General features: G+C 50.7%; 1 protein-coding gene across 1 annotated transcript in view; it reads left to right on the top strand.

Annotated features, from left to right (window-relative positions):
• The window catches only part of Glud1 (glutamate dehydrogenase 1), a 29,116-nt gene extending 11,714 nt beyond the window's left edge, over positions 1-17,402 (top strand). Inside the window, exons 3-13 of the mRNA XM_063233749.1 lie at positions 709-764; positions 1,910-1,973; positions 6,294-6,388; positions 9,224-9,403; positions 10,062-10,199; positions 10,299-10,436; positions 10,826-10,906; positions 11,531-11,654; positions 12,434-12,525; positions 15,484-15,546; positions 16,221-17,402. Coding sequence (XP_063089819.1) covers positions 709-764; positions 1,910-1,973; positions 6,294-6,388; positions 9,224-9,403; positions 10,062-10,199; positions 10,299-10,436; positions 10,826-10,906; positions 11,531-11,654; positions 12,434-12,525; positions 15,484-15,546; positions 16,221-16,340 — 1,151 coding nt within the window. The 3' untranslated portion in view covers positions 16,341-17,402. The remainder of the gene's footprint in view (positions 1-708; positions 765-1,909; positions 1,974-6,293; positions 6,389-9,223; positions 9,404-10,061; positions 10,200-10,298; positions 10,437-10,825; positions 10,907-11,530; positions 11,655-12,433; positions 12,526-15,483; positions 15,547-16,220) is intronic.
• Positions 17,403-17,634: the final 232 nt, after the last annotated feature.

Raw genomic sequence — 17,634 nt, 5'->3', positions numbered from 1 at the left:
CTCTTTAAAAAGCAGTAAAAAGCACTGATTAAATACGCATTGCAACTTGGCTAGTCTTACAATGTACATTGCAGTGTTAAAACAGATCACTGTGGGTTTATTTCTTGAGTTAAGCCTTAACGTTTTTTGTAATACAGGTTAAACATCCTTAGTCCAAAAATCTGAAATGCTGAAACATTTACAACTTTCTGAAACAAATAGAAAACTGCACAGCTAAGCCAGGCCTGGTAACACACCCCTGTAATCCCACATGCAGAGACTGCCTGGACTGCATATGAGACCTTTTCTCAGAAACAAAGAGAAACTCCCCACTTGGTTGTGTTTGTTTGGTTTTGTTTGTACTAGAAATCGAACTTGGGACCTTCACCTTGCCAGGCAGGTGCTGTGCCTCGGAGCAGTGTTCCCAGCCCCCTACTTGGTTTTATTCTCCAGGCTGGCTCAGAGCACAGGCACACAAAACATTCTATACGGAATACATTCAGACTGTATGTGTCTGGAACATAAATAAATTTTATGTCTGGATTTGGGTCCCTTTCCCAAGATACCTTATTAGGTGTATGCATATATTCCAAAATTCAAAAGTAACCTGAAATCCAAAACTCTTACAAACAAACATTTGATAAGGAACACTCAACCCATGTTACATGGTGCCAGCTTTTTATTTTTTAACCTTTACATGGAATCACAACTGTGAGCCTTCCCTTTCAGATGTGCCATTTGGCGGAGCTAAAGCAGGTGTTAAGATCAACCCCAAGAACTATTCAGTAAGTATCAAAGCAGTATGTGTATACAACAGCCTTACCAAGGACCTTGGGATTAGTTTCTGGGCCCTTGGGTACCCCTCTTATCAGTAAGGCCGGTGGTCTTCCTGACTTTTCAAAGGGAAAGGGAGAGCATGCACATAAATAACTTACTGGATGTGCTGCCGTGTAAAGGCTTGATACCAGTCTCCACATTTTTAAAAGTGGCTAATGCCTTCTTGTCTGGGGGGCTGTGTGTTTGTGTTTGGTGTTTGTTTGGTTGTTGGTCGGTGTTGGTGTTTTGAGGCGGTCTTCCTGCATAGTCCAGGCTGGCCCTGAACTTGCAGCCATCCTCCTGCCTCAGTCTCTCAGGTACTAAGATTACTGGCGTGTGCTGCCAGGCATAGCTGATGCTTTTACATTTTAGGCGCTTGTATCCATGTTCAAAAATTAATGTGATCTGAAGATTTAATGTAGAGCTCTTGTTCTGGTGACAGATAACTAAACAAAAACTATCATTTCCAAGTTAATGAAAACTACTTACAATGTTATACATGCAACAAAATTACAGTCTATATAAATAATACCTTAATAAGTGCATATGATTCATTATCTTCAAAATTTGCCATTTAAGGGCAAAGATAAAGCTCAGCAGCATAAGCACCTGCCTGGCAAGCACAAGGTCCTGAGTTATTAATTCCCAGTACCAAAAATAAGATTAAAGTAAAATTTGCCGTTTAATTGAAAATACAGATAAGGCCCAGAGGATCTACTTATATCAAATTGTTGGGTTTTGGAGGAGGGCTGCTTTTTTTATAGGGTTGTGGGTTCCTTGAGTTTGTTTTGTTATTTGGGGATTTTTTTGTTTGCTTGTCTTTTTGAGGCAAGGCTTCACTGTGCAGTTCAAGCGGACCTCAAACTCACGGCAGTCCCCCTGCCTTAGCTCCCCAGCACTGGCATTCCAGCTGTGCTCAGCCACACCTGGCTAGGTTTGGTGGTAGTGGTGGTGATGTTTTTAAGTGAGGTGTTAATGCAGAGGGGAGTTGGGACTTAACCTAGTTGTTTTTAATTAAACCCTCTGCTTTGTACATGCTTCGCCTGGGTGCTGTGGCTGACCTGTATCCCAGCCTTCCACCATAATTTTTGTTTCCTTGTTTTTTCCTTCACAGGACAGTGAATTGGAAAAGATCACCAGAAGGTTCACCATGGAGCTAGCAAAGAAGGGCTTCATCGGTGTGTATTGCCACACGTGGTTTCGGTCTATAGTGAGAGCATGTAAAGGGTAATGGTCTTTGTGCATGGTGAACAGAGTTGCCCTTTCTGTGAGAAGCTAGGTTCTCTCCTAGGTCTCATGAGCACCCCTGGGTGCTTGCAGCCCATCTCTACTGGGCAAGTTCAGTTTTGTCTCCTGCAGTGCGGACAGCAGGGAGCCTGAGGGCGGGGATTAATAGTGTCACCCTTGAGTTCCCTGCTGAGACATTCAAAAGTACAGGAAGGATTTCCTGGCTCTGAGTAACACCTGAGTATAAAATACTTTTTAGTAAGTATAAAGCAGTTTTTAAAGCAGGAATCTGGAGTCTTTTAGAGCAGGAGGTGTTGAAGGGGCTCTGCTGTCTCTTCAGAGCAGTGGGTCTGGTGCAGGCCGGTGGTCACTTGTCCCATCTGAGTCTGGGCACTCCCAAGATGCTTTGCGTTGGCTACCAAAGGTTTTACTTAACCACACTGAATTTTTTTGTTGTTATTGTTGCTGGGAATCAAACTCAGGACCTTGTGCATGCCATGCAGGCACTTATATGACTGAGCTATATCCTGGGCAAGCACACTAAACTTTAAAAGAATCTAATCTTGTTTGGCTTGATTTTTGGTTTGGCTTGGTTTTTGTTATAGAGCCTCACTGTGTAATTCAGTCTGGTCTTGAACTCACTTTGTTGCCCAGGCTGGCCTTGGACTCTCAGGGATCCTCCTGCCTCAGCTCCCCCAGTGCTGAGATTACAGGTGTATGCCACCACACCTGCTCTGCTTGAATTTTGTTTTTTAAATTTTAGCTGTTTTTTTGTGTAAGATGTGAATATACTTTTTAGGATGTTTAAATATTTCCCATTCTTTAATTTTCAAACAATTTAAGCCACAGTCATTTTACTTGAATAAAATAAAATTACTTGGTATAATACTTTTCTTGTCATCATAGCTAAACAAAATAAGACTAAAAGAGAAAATTCACTTTTTCTCTCCTTTCCTGTCCTTGTTTTTCTTGTTTTTTGGTGGAGGAAGATTGTTTTGGTTTTTTTGTCTTTGTTTTTGTTTTGAGACAGTCTCAGCATTAGCTGTATTTTGAAATTTGCCTCATTTGTAGGAGAAAAGTTATGAAACAAGTAAATAACATTGAAATAAGGTACATACAGACAACACCAGGCTTTTATAAGATTTGGCCCTGTGTCATAATCTGAAAGACATTTGTGTTACGACTGCCTCACACCAGCACTGGTGTGAACTTGTGCATGGTAACACGTAAGCAGCATGCTAGGAAGGTTAACCACCTTCACACCTGCGGGCTGAGTCCCAGTTCACACCTGCGGGGGTGAGCCCTAGTTCTAACAAATACAGTGAGTAAAAGTCTCCTCAGACTGAAAGTAGCCTTTGTTTCTGTATTATACCCTCTTAGCCTAAATCCCAAGTGCCTTTTAATAATTTTGTGTGGTTTTGGATTTTATTCAGTCGTGAATTTTCTGCATCTAGAGGGTTCACACCTAATTTTATGAATCTTGACAAGTATCTGAACTCCAGAAGTTTAAAATAAATGATTCTTTGGAGTTGCGTGGGATGAGAGAGGCATGTAGCACTCTGGAAGGCTGAGGCAGGAAGATCACATGTTGCAGCCTTCCTGAGTTCCACACCTGAGGCTTGAGTCTGAATCCCGATGGTTCCACTTTGTGAGTTTAGGATCACGTCTCTAAGACACGAACCTTGACTCTTCTAAGAAAGGCAGCTCAGACTCCCAGAAAGGCCACTCAGATTTGGATAGGAGTGTGTTGAATCCGTAGACAAAATTAATGGCGGGTTGCAGACGTAACCATCTTGTCTTCCGGTCCGTGAGTGTGGTATGTGGTGTAGGTGTGTCCTGGAAGCTCATTCCTGTTGCTGTCGTTTCGTAGTTCTCCGTATAATTGCACGTAGATATTGACTCCTGCAGTAAGGGGTGTGCTGGTCTGTGGCTTCCACGTGATGTCCCGCCCTGGGGGCCGGGTGATACCAGCCTCACGCAAGCAGCTGGACGGGCCGGTGTCCGCTGCCTCTTCTGGTTCGTGGCAGATGTGTGGAAGGTTGCTGTTGACTCTTGTGGGGTAGAAATAGCGTAGACCTGTGTAAACCGGACAGTCCCTGCAGATGGATCCCTGGTGTCACTGTCCTTCTCGGAGCCCTGTGTCACCACACCAAGAAGACCCTCTCTGCTCTCGCCCTGTGCTTGTGCTCAGTTAGAGCCATCACTCTTCCAGAGAGGATGGGCTTCTGCCTCACACTGTTTCTCACATTTAGAGAATTATTCAAGAATGACTTGTAATGTGTGCATCCCCGAACAGTGATTTTATGCACAGCAGAGCCTACTGATACTCTCCCTTTGTTTTGAGTTGGGGAAGCTGTCCTGCCTCTGGCAGTCCAGGCCAGTGTTGGTAAGAAAGTTTATTGTCCAACCGAGTGCCTTAGGTCTGCTGCTGTGCCTATGGGAATTGTTACTTGAAGCACCTAGACCATTACTTACCCCTTAGCCTTGCTGGAAACAAGGACACTTTGTCAGCAGTTGTCGTTTGGACAGCAGAAAAGGCATGAGGTTAAATAGCTTACAGACTTTGCCACCGAGGCATGGAAAGGGAGCCCTCCCCCAGTGGGTGGCGCTGCACCGCTCCTCAGGTGGCCTGCTGAGCAACTTGAGGGGCCCTGTATGAGGAGCGGGGTACAGTCCCCAAATAATAGGGACTGCTGTCAAACGCGTGCCCTGCGTGTCGAGTTGTCCTGGGCCTATGCTGCGTTCATTACATCACAGCTTGTTCAGAGAATTACATCAGCTGGAACTGGGGCCATCGGATTGTACACGACAGGAAAAGGACGTGTACAGTCTGATGGCGTGTACAGTTCTGATGGTTAAAAAGTAAAGTTTGTAGAGTGGATGTGACCCTTGAAAAGAGCTTTATTGCACACCTATAATTCCAGCGCTTGAAAGGCTGAGGCAAGAGGATTGCTGTGAGTTCAAGGCCAACCTGAACTACATGTGAGACCCTGTCTCAGAAAGGAAGAAAAGAACTTTATTTTTTAAGAGGACACTTAATTTTTTTGATACTGTTTTTCACCAGGTCCAACACTTCAACCACTTTGAAAGTTGTAATTTTGCTTTATAAAGATGAGTTTGGGTGGTAAGATAAAGTCAGAATACCGAGGTGTGATGGCATATCCTGTAATCCCAACTGCAGGGGAGGCTGAGGCAGAAGGATTGCAACCTAGGCAGCCTGGGCAATTTAACAAGACTGTCTCAAGATGAGGAAGGGTTGGGAATGCAGTGCAGCACTGCAGAAAGTAAAAAAGAAAAGATCAAACCAAGTTGAAACACAGAACACAGTAGACAGGTTCACGCATATTTCTTTCCAGTCATCTGTGCGTGTGCGTGTGCATGTGCGTGTATACAGGGAACTGGGGAAGAGAAGCAAGACTAGGACCAGTTGAGGTGCGTGGGGACATACGTGACTGGGCCTGCCCTCCCCACGTTTCGGTCTGGTGGTGATTCCGAGTGATCGCGTGGATGTAGTCAGCCTCCTCCCTGGCTGCGTGGTGCTCCTTGTAGGTGCATCGGATTTTAGCTAACTGGCCTGCTGCACAGCCAAGTGGTGCCTGGCCTCGCCGTCTGGGAAGGGAGGGCTGTCTCTGGATCCCTGCCTTCGCAGATGGCGGTGGACGTCCCTGAGCACAGGGTCTCCGTGTCCCCGCAGTGGCTCTCCCTCAGCAGCATTGTGTGCTGCCTGTGAGCCTTGGAGTCTTACTCTCAAGCACTTAATTTGCTGTGAAGCCCAGGCCCAGACCCCTGTGCACTAAGCACTGAAGAGCAGGTCAGAGCTCTGTTCTTCAGTAGAGAGGAGCCCAGCCTTCGCCACAGTGCCTTCAGCTGGGACTTTGTCCCCTTGTATTGGTGAGCAGCTGCACGCCACTGTGCTGTCCCACGCGTGTGCTGCTTGCTGCCCACAGTCCTGTTTGTGGTGCGGGAAGGTCATTTGGTCTCTGATTGCCATTGAGGGAACTGAGGCCAGTAGACTAAACCTGTGTGCCAGCGGGGCTGGTGCCCTCTGTGCAGAGCTAACACACCATGTTGGGGAGCCGTTGCTGCCTAATAGTGCCTCTCCGTGTGTGGAGAACGTGTCACGAGCATTACTGGGATTTGCATGAGTTACCTGAATGAGCTGTAAAGGCCTCCAGCCGTGACGACGTTCTCTTAGAGAATTACAGGGATCTTTGTGTTCCGGGTGAGTTTATCTTAAAAACTGGTACACTGCCCTTTCCCTGTGCTCTCAGGTCCTGGCATTGACGTGCCTGCCCCGGACATGAGCACGGGCGAGCGGGAGATGTCCTGGATCGCGGACACCTATGCCAGCACCATAGGGCACTATGTGAGTATCCTCGGAGCCCCAGGTTTCCTGCCTTGTACGCGAGATGCTCAGAATCACTTGATTTTTCTCCCTTGTAATCAAAATGATTCACATATCATTTTGCTTGCCTTTCTCTAAGACTATAAATGTGAACCAAGAATGAGCTTTTCTTACCTGCCGGCATAGGCTGTGCCCTAGGGCAGGACCTTCCCCCACCGCTGCTGAGATGCCAGAGCGTAAATGCAGGAGCATTCTGCACTGGCTTTCCCCCTGAGAGCTGTCATTTACACAGGAGCTAAGACTGTGACCAGATCAAGTATGGGAATGGTGTGACCAGGCTGGAGTTAGGGTTCCAGGAAGATGTGTGTGGGCTCGGCATGTGGAGCCACAGCAGAGGTGGGCAAACCACAACAGCAGTGGTAAGCCCTGGGGTTGCTTTTAGCCCCTGTGGTGGCAGAGCCCAGGCACACGTGAGGGGCACTGCAGACTCAAGACTGGGTGGGCGTGTAGAATCAAGGAGAGGACCCTAGTTGAAGTACTGAGCAGGACACAAGAGGAAGACACCTTCCTGTCCCCGAGAGCACGAAGCCTTAAGCGACAGGCATTCGTGGGGTAGGAAGAGCTGTGGCTGTGGAAGAGCTGACCAAGGACGAGCCAGGGGCACACTACGCCTGTGTAAGTGCTGGGGTTGTTGCAGAACTGTGAAAAAGAACGGTGGAGCCAGAGGCCTTTAGAGGAGAGGGCCAGACAAGGCCTTGAGGGTGGAGGCTTCTACCCTGAAGTGGCAGGGAAGGCCAGCTGAGGGGTCACCAGGCTGCAGCCTGGCCAAGATCAGGAAAGCTTTGAACTTCGCCTTAAACGAAAGGCATGAAGAGCTCACTGGGAGCAGGTGTGTGACGCCATTGGGTATGCACTCGAGCCCTGCCTTGAGCCCAAGGGGTGGGGGCGTGAGGTGTGTCCACCACCTTAGAAAAGAGGCACTGGACACAGCCCAGACTAGGGCTGCTACCCAAGGAAAGTGGTGCCAGAGAAAGCCCAGGCCAGGGCGGTGCACAAACGAGGTCTCTGGAGGCAGGGACTCAGACCTCAGCCGGGAGTGGGGCTTGGGAGGAGGAGGCAGGGGTCAGGTGTCTCCTGAGCCCTGTCACTTGTCTGTGGCAGCTTGGGCAGAACTCTAGTGGCCCCATGGCCCAAGAGTGCCTGGGCCTCGGGTTCCTCATTCATCTATGAAGTTCCGTCATGGTACCTGCGTGGTAGGACTCTTGGCTTCGTGAGACCTTAGGGAAATTCCGTGGAGACTGATCTAGTGCACTCGGGCAGTCGTAGCCCTCAGTGCAGAAGCACGAGCTAAATCCCCAGCCCAAACTATGTGTTTGTCTTTTTTTGTTTTGGGGGTTTTATTTTTGGTACCTGAGATGGAACTCAGGACCTTGAACATGCCAGGCAGGTGCGTATGCAGCTGAGCTAAATCCCCAGGAGGTGGTGTTTATGCCTGCAAGTGTGTGTGGTGCTGGAGACTGGACCCAGGGCCTCAGGCACGTCAGCTCTGCAGGCTCGTGTCTCTCGGAGCTCGGGGTAGGCCGCGTGCTGTCATCTGCAGCACGCCGACAGCGGTGCAGCAAGAGCTGGGCTGAGCCGACGGAAGATCCTCCCTGCTGAGGGCCCGGAGACCCAGGCCGGCCTCGCCGGAGAGGGTTTAGTTTTGGTCATGCGTTCCGAGGCGCGCCGAGGGTCCTCTGCACAGCGCCTTGCAGGGCATGTCCTCCTCCCCGGGGGCTCCTGGGGTCCCGGCATTAGGTATGCTGGGGAGTGTGGCGGCTGGCGCCAGGCCTGGCCTCAGACAGTGTTTCCTTCAGCAGCTGGATTTGCGCTTTCATTCTGCAGTGCCGCTTGGCTCCAGGTTTGCGATTCTGTATTCAGAAGTATTAATTATTCATGAAAGGAAACTGTGGGAAAACTACTGACTCTGGAGCACTTTTACTTGGCTGCTTTTTTCTTTTAACTTGGCTGTCACTTTTTGTTGGTAATTAGACAAATAATACAAGTTTAAACTCTCTCTGAAAATGTTTAAACAGTACCGTAAGGACCGGTGTACTGTGACCGCTCCTGCTCTCCCTGGCATGGGCGGGAATTGGTGTGCAACCAGCGTGGCCTCCTGTTCGTGGGCAGTGGATGCCCACAGGCTGCGCCTTTGCCCTGACTGGAGGTGCCACCTTCGTTTCCTGGACTCTGTGTCCTATCGCCGCTGGCCTGTACCTCTGAGGCCATCCTTCCCTCTAGCCCAGAAATGTGTGCACACCCTCCAGGTTCTGCCCCTGCAGGCATTTATTTAAAATAGTTTTATCTCTTTTAGATGAGCTTGAGTACAAGCTCTTTTACAGTTTCTTTTAAAAACTGACATTTTACAGAATTTCAAAATAGTGTGGCAGAAGAAGGCACTATTGAGTCCCCCACCCAAAAACTTGGGAACGCTCTTCCGTGGCGGCCCTGAGCGGCCGCACAGATGGAATGGGAGATTTTAAACACACTTACCAGGGCTTCTGTTTCTGTTGAAATAAGCTGAATTATCTTGCTTTTATCAGACTGTTATTCGTGCTTGCCCCTGAATTTCAACTCGCCCATCAAAGAATAGCTCCTGTGTGATTATTTTCCAGGAACAAGAAAGTTGAAATCGCAGGGCCTGTTCTGCAGCAAGGCGCGCTGTGAGCTGGCTTTCTCACCCAGAATGCCGCACCGCGCTAATCGGGCTGAGGCTCGCTAACGGGAATGTGCTTACTTAAGCTTTCACTCAGGATGCTGGTTCAGGACTAGGACCAGGCCTGACACTGCCTGCGCTAACCCCGTCTCCTCCGACAGGATATTAACGCGCACGCCTGCGTTACCGGGAAGCCCATCAGTCAGGGGGGCATCCACGGGCGGATCTCTGCCACCGGCCGCGGGGTTTTCCACGGGATCGAGAACTTCATCAACGAAGCTTCCTACATGAGCATTTTAGGAATGACACCAGGCTTTGGAGACAAAACATTTGTTGTTCAGGTAAATAAAGCAAAAATAACAGGCAACATACGTTTTATAATGTGTTTAGACATGGAACTTTAAAGTTAGATTCCTCGAATCCCTTAGGTTTTAGAGTGCTTCTTTTCAGAGTGATACATCCCTCTTTCTTTTAACCCTTGGTGTGATTCCTGTCTAGAAGTGATTTTGCATCTCTCATAGCCATGAAATTCATAAGCTACTCAGGGTTGCAATGTAGACCCTCAGAAAAGGGGAGCAGTCCCATGGTGTAATTTGCTGAACTGTCATGAGTGTGCAGAAAGTTTGCACATTGACCCAGGCGTGTTTGATATGTTAACATGTAATTCCCTAGAAGAACACTGCTTTAAAGGGAGTGTGCTCCATTCCACATACCCAACCAAAGGACCTCAGGTCACGGGGACGGAGCACACCAGTGCAGGGGCAGCCGCCCTTTTCTTTCTCTATACCGTTGCATCTAACAGAAGGGGTGGGGTCCTCATTCTTCAGCCTGGAGCTTTATTGCTGAAAAGCAGCGAGTGAGTACACTGGTTCTTTTGACAAAAGAATTTTGAGAATTGCTTCTAACTAACAGTGTGGATTTACCTTGCTCAAGATGTGACTCAGACTGCCTGTCCGGGGTCTTTAATTTTTATTGTGTGTGATTTATTGTTCTTCGCAGGGCTTTGGAAATGTAGGCCTGCATTCTATGAGATATTTACATCGTTTCGGTGCTAAATGTGTTGGTGTCGGGGAATCTGATGGGAGTATATACAACCCGGATGGCATCGACCCAAAAGAACTGGAAGATTTCAAGTTGGTATGTTACTCGTACCTGAACATGGACCATTTAGAACCTTGTGAAGTTGAGCTGAGCCTTACTTAAACCTACTTCCATTTTTTAAAAAATCAATCACAGCAACATGGAACAGTTCTGGGATTCCCTAAGGCAAGAATATACGAGGGAAGCATCTTGGAAGCCGACTGCGACATCCTGATCCCTGCTGCCAGCGAGAAGCAGTTGACCAAATCCAACGCTCCCAAGGTCAAGGCCAAGGTAAAAGCGCTAGAACAGGCGCCAGCAGCGCTGCCGTGCCGTGCCGTGCCGTGCCATGCCGTGCCGTGCCGTGGCATCGGGTAGGCCTGGCCGTCTGAATGGCTGCTGTTCACAGCTTTATTGACTGTACATTCGTGTCGATAACTTTCACCCATTTAAAGTGTACACCTTAATGACTTCTTAGTATATTCAGAGTTGTGCAACCATCGCCAGACTTCCAAGCTGTAGTTAAGAAAACTATGGGAACAGGTAAAAGACAACTCTAAGAGTACACCTTGTAGAACAAAATGACGCTGCTGGTTTAATTGTCCTCAAAATTGCACTGTCACATCCCCTAGCTTGTGCTCATGCAGGTGCTTCTGACACTGAGCATGTCCTGACTCTTGCAGATCATTGCTGAAGGTGCCAATGGACCCACCACTCCAGAAGCCGATAAGATCTTCCTGGAGAGGAACATCATGGTTATTCCAGTAAGTCGTCTGCGTGCCTCAGCTGGTACAGGCTGGGAATCATTACCGTCCTCTGCTGGGAGCAGCAGCACACAAGAGGGCTGCTGGTTTCCCACCTGGGCCGAGTTGTTCCTAGGCTGCGGCCTTTCACCTCCCCGGAGCAGAGCACTGCCTCTAGCTTCTGGCCCCCTTCCAGGATGTGGTCAAGAATGCTCTTGAGGATTCTTAACCTTAAGCATTTCAAGTGTCCCTTCCTGCTGGACTCCAGAGGCTGCTGGGAGGGACATAGGTCGAGGTTTTCAACAGGCAAACTGGGGTTCACAACAAAAGGTATTGGAGATAGTGTGGACTTGGGGTGCCTTTTTGATGAGCACCCTTTGCTGAGAACTTGACGAGAAAGGCTCCAGCTATTGCTGACCAAGTCATCATTAATGAGCGGGGAAGGGGGGAGTTTTCTTTTTCCTAAATAGAAAAAAATCCTCAGATTGAGAAAAAAGGTTTGTCAGATTAACTGAGATTTCTGGTGTCCTGTAGGATATTCGGGAAGTTTGAGGCTTAGTCAACCACATAGAAGTGGAGTTACATTCATTTCCAGCTTGACTGAAGTCTCCACCTTTTCTGTCTTCCGTCACGTCCTGTGTGTAGGATCTCTACTTGAATGCGGGAGGAGTGACAGTATCTTACTTTGAGTGGCTGAAGAACCTGAATCATGTCAGCTATGGCCGATTGACCTTCAAGTATGAGAGGGATTCCAACTACCACTTGCTCAGTGAGTTCCCAGAAGCTTGTTCTCCAGCAGTCATTTTTGGGATAGTTAAAAGCCTGCAGGAAGCACACCTTTAAGGGGCCTTTTCCTCTGGGAGTCCTAGAGACACTCATTTCAGAGCAGAAAGCAGTTGTTCTGTCTTAACAAGGCTTGGACCAAAAAACACACTTGCTGTGCAGATGTCCGGGGCATCACTTCCCTCCTCTCTGCATCAGAGCTCTGTTCTGTGGTGTCACATTCCTAGAATGTAACCTACAAGTAAATGGCGTTCCAACACGTGATCGCCTGCCTACCCTTTCTGTCTCCGGCTGCTGTTGGTGGAGCCCGGGAGCATCTTGATGAGATGCTCAGTTTGGAGCAAGCCCCGGAGAGGGCAGGATTTCTCGTCCTGTGGCGTGGCCCGGGACCTCCCAGTGAGGCCTGGCCGTGCTGAGGCCCTGTTTCCATGGCTGACGCTGGTCCTGGTTCCTCTTTTCTCCGTGTTCTCTTTTAATAGAGCCGGGCAGTAACCCTGGCAGTGGGTGTTATGGAAACAGCGGTGGCCTGCATTCACATTCGGGCAGGAACCTGGCAGCGCCTCCGTTCTTTCTAACTGGGCTTCTTCGTGGTTAACCCTTTTATGTCACTGGTTTTGGAGATTTCTAAAACTGTCAGTCTAGGAGATGTAGTTTGGGGCTCCTTTGGTTCTATGCATTTGGATTTTATGTTGAGGGTTTTTGCTTCATTTTTTCCTCCCCTACTAGCACTACACTGTCTTAACTTGACTTTTTGGCTCTTTATAGTGTCTGTTCAAGAAAGCTTAGAAAGAAAATTTGGGAAGCATGGAGGAACAATTCCTATCGTCCCGACAGCAGAGTTCCAGGACAGAATATCGGTATGTATGGTGGCAGCTGGGTGGCATCGTACGCAGGCTCCCTTATCCCCTCCCTGTCTGCCAGACAGGCCAGGTTATCAGGCGTTGCGGGATGACAGCCAAAGTGACAGTCCTGTATGACTTGTGTGCTTCTTGCCTTCTCTTTTATTTCATCCCAAGAGTGATACAAACATCCTAGTGACTGTAAATAACACATTTTAAAAGTAAGTAGTTTTGCTTTTCGCACTATTTGAAATACAGATGGCTTAACAGTAACTCAGCATAAGTACGAGGGATTCATATATATTTTTGGACTCTTCTTGGTTTTGGTTTTTGGCTTAGTTCGGTTTTTTGCTCTAAGTTCTCCCTACCTAGTCCAGGCTGGCCTGGAGCTCAGCAGGATTCCTGCCACCCTAAGTTGCAGAGAAGGGTAACTAGAGGGCAGGCATTAGACTGAGTCACTTTTGTGAAAATGGGATATCCCTGTGTGGGCACAGGCTTGGTCACAGGTATGGACTGGGCTGCTTCCGGTTTTTGGTCTTTAGGGACAGGACCTAGCTCTGCAGTGCAGGTTGGCCTTCATCTTGTTTTTGTAGCCCAGGCTGGCCTCAAGCCCGATCCCCCTGCCTCAGCCTCCCAAGAGCTGGGATTGCTGGCATGTGCCTCCATGCCCAGCGAGAAGACCAAACTGTTGCCAGGGTGTGTTAATACTGTGGATGCTTTGCAGAGAGAACTCGTTTACCAGTGTGTGTCACGTGTGTGTGCATGGGGAACCTGGAGCCTCAGTAAGGGACTGGGTCTCCTGGGAGTGCTGCTCCCCAGCCCCAGCCAGCGGCCTCAGGCGCACTGTGCCCAGGAGGTGGAGGAGTAGTCAGGGTCCCTGCCTCGGGTCTGGCACAGCCTCCCTGTGGGGTGGGAAGGTAATTCAGGAGAGGCATGGCTGGCTCCATGCTGACGTCATGGTTATTCACAGCTGGCTTTTTGGTTAGACGAGACGTGATGTAACAGTACAGTGACTAGGAAACGGCCCAGTTATGTGGCCCAGTAGCCTTCCCACCGTGCCCTTTGTTGCCCTGGAGTTGTGCTGTCTCCATCCCGGTCCCTGGGAGGGGACCTGACACCGTGGCTGTCTGCAGAATCCCCCTCCTCGTAGCTGCTGCTCCGAGGGGCAGCATGGCACAGGTGACTCAGCAGGTGCCTGGCTTGTGCTGTGCTGAGGACCATGCCTGAGGGACGGGAACACAAGGAAAGCCCAGACTGTGACCTCAGTGCCATGCACCATGGCCCTGCTGGCCATTCACGTGGTTGGCCTTCTCTGTCCCCCAAGGCCCTCACTCGTCCTCTGGGTCTCAGGAGCTTCCCACCAGGCCTCCGTTGGCCTCCCTCTCCCGGCCATCTCTCGAGTGCAGGGGAGCAGCCTTGGCCTCTGCTCCTGCAGCTCCTGCACAGGCCCAGCATGGCCCGTTGGGAGCCCTGCAGCAGCAAGGGCTGCTCCCGCCAGCACCGCTCTGCTCAGTAGGTCTCCTCATGCGCCCTGCACTGGGTTTACCTGTGCCTGCACCGCTCCTTCCTCCCCCTGCCTTCTCAGTGCTATTCTCCGGCCCTCCGAAAGGAGGTGGATATGCTGGCTGTGGTGGCACACTGATCCCATCTACTTGCAACTTTGAGGCCAGCCCAGGCAACTTCGCTACACCTTGTCTCAAAATTTTACAAACCAGGGTTGCCCTCAGCAGTAGAGCATTTGGCAAACATGCATCAGGCCCTTGATTTAGCCTGCCAACCACCAAAGCCACAAGAAAGAGTTGTCTGTGTCCTGTTCTTGGCAAGGGGATCAGTGGCCTTGGCAAGGGGTCGTCCTCACCTTGACTTTGTAACAGCCCCCCACCTGAGGACGCTTCCTCATGCTTTCCCGGATACCACGTGTCCTGGCTTCCTCCCTGCCTCGCTGGCCTCTGTCCTGCTGCCCCCTTTACCCTGATCCCTTGCCTTTGTGGCCAAGACTCACAGCAGAATTGACTCCTTAGCTCTGTTCTGTTCCCCCCCAGCAAACTCCAGACTGTCAGAGCAGAGTGCGCCTTGTGTGCTTGTGTGCTGGCCACAGTGCCTGGGGAGGTGCCTGCCGCCCTGTAGGTGTCAGCGGAAGCTGGGTAGACGAGGGAATGGTACAGCAGTGCTCCGGCTGCAAAGCAAGTTCATCTCCTCCTAACCGCAAGAACAGAATTTTAACCCCGTAACACAGATACATAGAAAGGCTTCCTGACGCAAATATGCCAGAGCAGTGGACGTGAACCAGATGCTGCTGAGCGCTCTTGGCAAGGTTTAAGTGGCTTCATGCAGCACAATAGGAAGGGTAGTTTCTTGTTCTTAAGTTGTTTCTAAAATGTATTCCTAGAAGCACTGCGTAGAAATATCTGTCCAGACCCCTTGGCTTTTAGAGGTATTGGTGCAGGAGCGAGAAGGGAGACAGCTGTGGTGGGAGCCCCGGGCTGCTCTGGGTTAATGCCCTGGAGCTGCCTGATGCTGGCGGTGCCGCGAGGGAGCCTGGCAGGAGTCCACTGCAGAGTGCTGCTGGCCTGACCCAGATTCCTCTGTCCTGCCTGCTGTCCTGTCACGGGGAGAGCCAGGTGACAGACGGTGCCTGATGACAGCAGTGAGCGCAGACAGCTACCTGCCTGCTCGCCCCCGGGGCTGTGGTCCCTCCCCACCGCGGTTGGAATACTGGAGGAAGCCAAGCAGGGAGAGGTGTTAGATATGGGGAGGGGACCCGGGACGGGTGGGGGAGGTCAGGTGGCAAAGATACAGAAGTGTCCAGATCCGGGAATAATGACAAAGCGTCTCGCACCCACAAAACCCCAGTCCTCTGCTCCCTGGGTTCCATACAGAAATTCATGTGGCTTTTCCGAAACCGAGGGCCCGGCTGACCCCAGGTTCACTTCGGGCACTGTGTGGCTCTGGTAAACTTGTGCTTTTTCCCAACAGGGGGCGTCAGAGAAGGACATCGTGCACTCAGGCTTGGCCTACACAATGGAGCGATCCGCCAGGGTATGTGGCGGCATGTCTGCCTTGCTGCTGGTGGCACCCAGGCCCACCGCACTGCCCGTCCCCATGCGGGTCATGGGTGGGGAGTGGGAAGCAGCAGTGTTAGCAGGGCCTGGTCTCCTGTGTGCAGCGGGACCCACCTCTTGAGCAGTGGGCGGGCTGTGGGTCCCCTGCACACCCCCGCCGGGCCCAGGACTCAGCCCCATGCTTAGGGCAGCGGGAGCCGCAGGCAGCGACCCCTGGGGTGGGGTGGGGGGCTGTGACAGCTGACCTGTATCTCAGTTCGCACTTCTTCCTGAGCTCAGATTCTGCCCTCTGGGCTTTCCAAGTGGAGGCAGCATGCACACAGTGACGCTGGTGCTTCTGAAGGGTGTGTCACAAAGTTCTGAGACACAGTGGAAAGGCCACATGCCCATCCTTTATAAAGTGTGTGACTCGGCAGCCTGTGCTGATTGCACAGGGCTGGGTCGCTGTGGCCGGCGTGAAATTCTAGGACACTTTTGTCATGGCGCACTTGGTTCTTTCAAGCCACTCGGAAATGTCAGGAGGTTCCAGCCTGGCTGCCAGAGCGGTTAGTCTGTGGCCGCCCGCCTGCCCGCCATGAGCAGCCAGGCCGTGCTGGCTCGTCCTGGGCGCGGCTGCCTGCTGGGGTCTTAGGCCTTTCCCCTCCGTTTCAGCAAATCATGCGCACGGCCATGAAGTATAACCTGGGCCTGGACCTGAGGACGGCTGCCTACGTCAATGCCATCGAGAAGGTCTTCAAGGTGTACAACGAAGCAGGCGTGACCTTCACATAGACGCTGGTGGCCGCTGCCTGCCACCCCTCCGCCTGCACCGTCTTCAGCCCTCACAGTTTACATGTACCCGCAGCAGTCCTTCCCATGACTCAGTAGATAACGGGACACCGTTCTCAACCAGGCAGCCCAGATGAGCCCTTTCCAGAAGGAAGACAAGGCCGGGGCCATGCGCAGGCTGTGCCAGGGAGCCGGGCTGATCCAGGAGCCACCCGGGCAGTGGCTCCCCTGCGCGCCCGCAGGTCCACACAGCTAGAGCTTTGCCACACGAGCAGGTGTATGGCATTGTCAGAAGGTGGCGTGGGCCTTGAGCGAGTTCTGGTCTTTTACATCCACAGAGTACTCAATTTTACAAGTTGCAAAGAAAAATAAAGCTGTTCCTCTTGTGCATTTTATTCTTCTGGAATAAAATACATGCTGCTGTAATAAAATTGCCTTTAATCACTTCACAGCCTAACCCTTGACTCAAGCAGTGAATGCCTATAAACATAATAAACGGAGAAAGTAGTATTTTTATAGCATCAACAGTACCCTTTGTAGCCTCTCCCTATCATGTGTTGTCCAGCAGGAGCCGCAGGGCCCAGTGGGGAGCCGCCGTCAGCCAGCAGCCACACGGGCTTTTCTGCTACCATCAGAGTTTGCTAACTGCCATTATGACATAGTCCAAAGAATGCAGTAACCTCCTTATCACGGTGGTGAGTCTGCTGCCCTCCGAAGACCTGTTGTGCTCATAGCTGAACCGTCATTGAAGTAGCATGGCCCAGAAGTGGCCACAAGGCTCCCGTCAGGAGCTGGCCAGCTGAGTGTGTGGGCCCGGCCCAGCCTGGCCTGGCCTGGTCTAGTCTAGCTGTGCTTGCACTGCAGGCCGAGGCCGGCTTTGTGCAGGGAAGACTCGGCCGGGGCCTTCTGGACCGCAGTGTCCCAGTAGAGTATAGGTAACATTTACAGGAGGGCAGGCGCGCTTTTTATTTTGACAGTAATGCCCTTTCAGAAATTTCTAACCACTTTGTAACTGCATGACCTAACCTGGTGATAAAAAGTTATTAAAAGTCTGCCTTTTCCAGAGCTTGCATTTCTTCTGTGTTTATGCTTGATGTCTTGGTGATGAAACCCTCTGTGACCTTTCCTTCGCCGTGACGTGGGCTACTCCAGCCTCATTCCTAGTTTGGCATTTTGTTTGATGAAACAAACTTGTCAGGTACCCTAATGAATGCTGAGGGTGCTGGGTGTTGAGAGGGGGGGCTTGCTGTGCAGTTCACAGCCGTCCTCCTGCCTCAGCCTCCCGAGGGCTGGGACT

Source organism: Cavia porcellus, unplaced genomic scaffold (assembly GCF_034190915.1).
Source record: "Cavia porcellus strain 051 isolate PalLab524CR breed Dunkin Hartley unplaced genomic scaffold, mCavPor4.1 scaffold_23, whole genome shotgun sequence".
Taxonomy (NCBI): Eukaryota; Metazoa; Chordata; class Mammalia; order Rodentia; family Caviidae; genus Cavia; species Cavia porcellus.
Note: the sequence above shows the minus strand (reverse complement) of the source record. Positions and strands in the feature narration are given on the sequence as shown.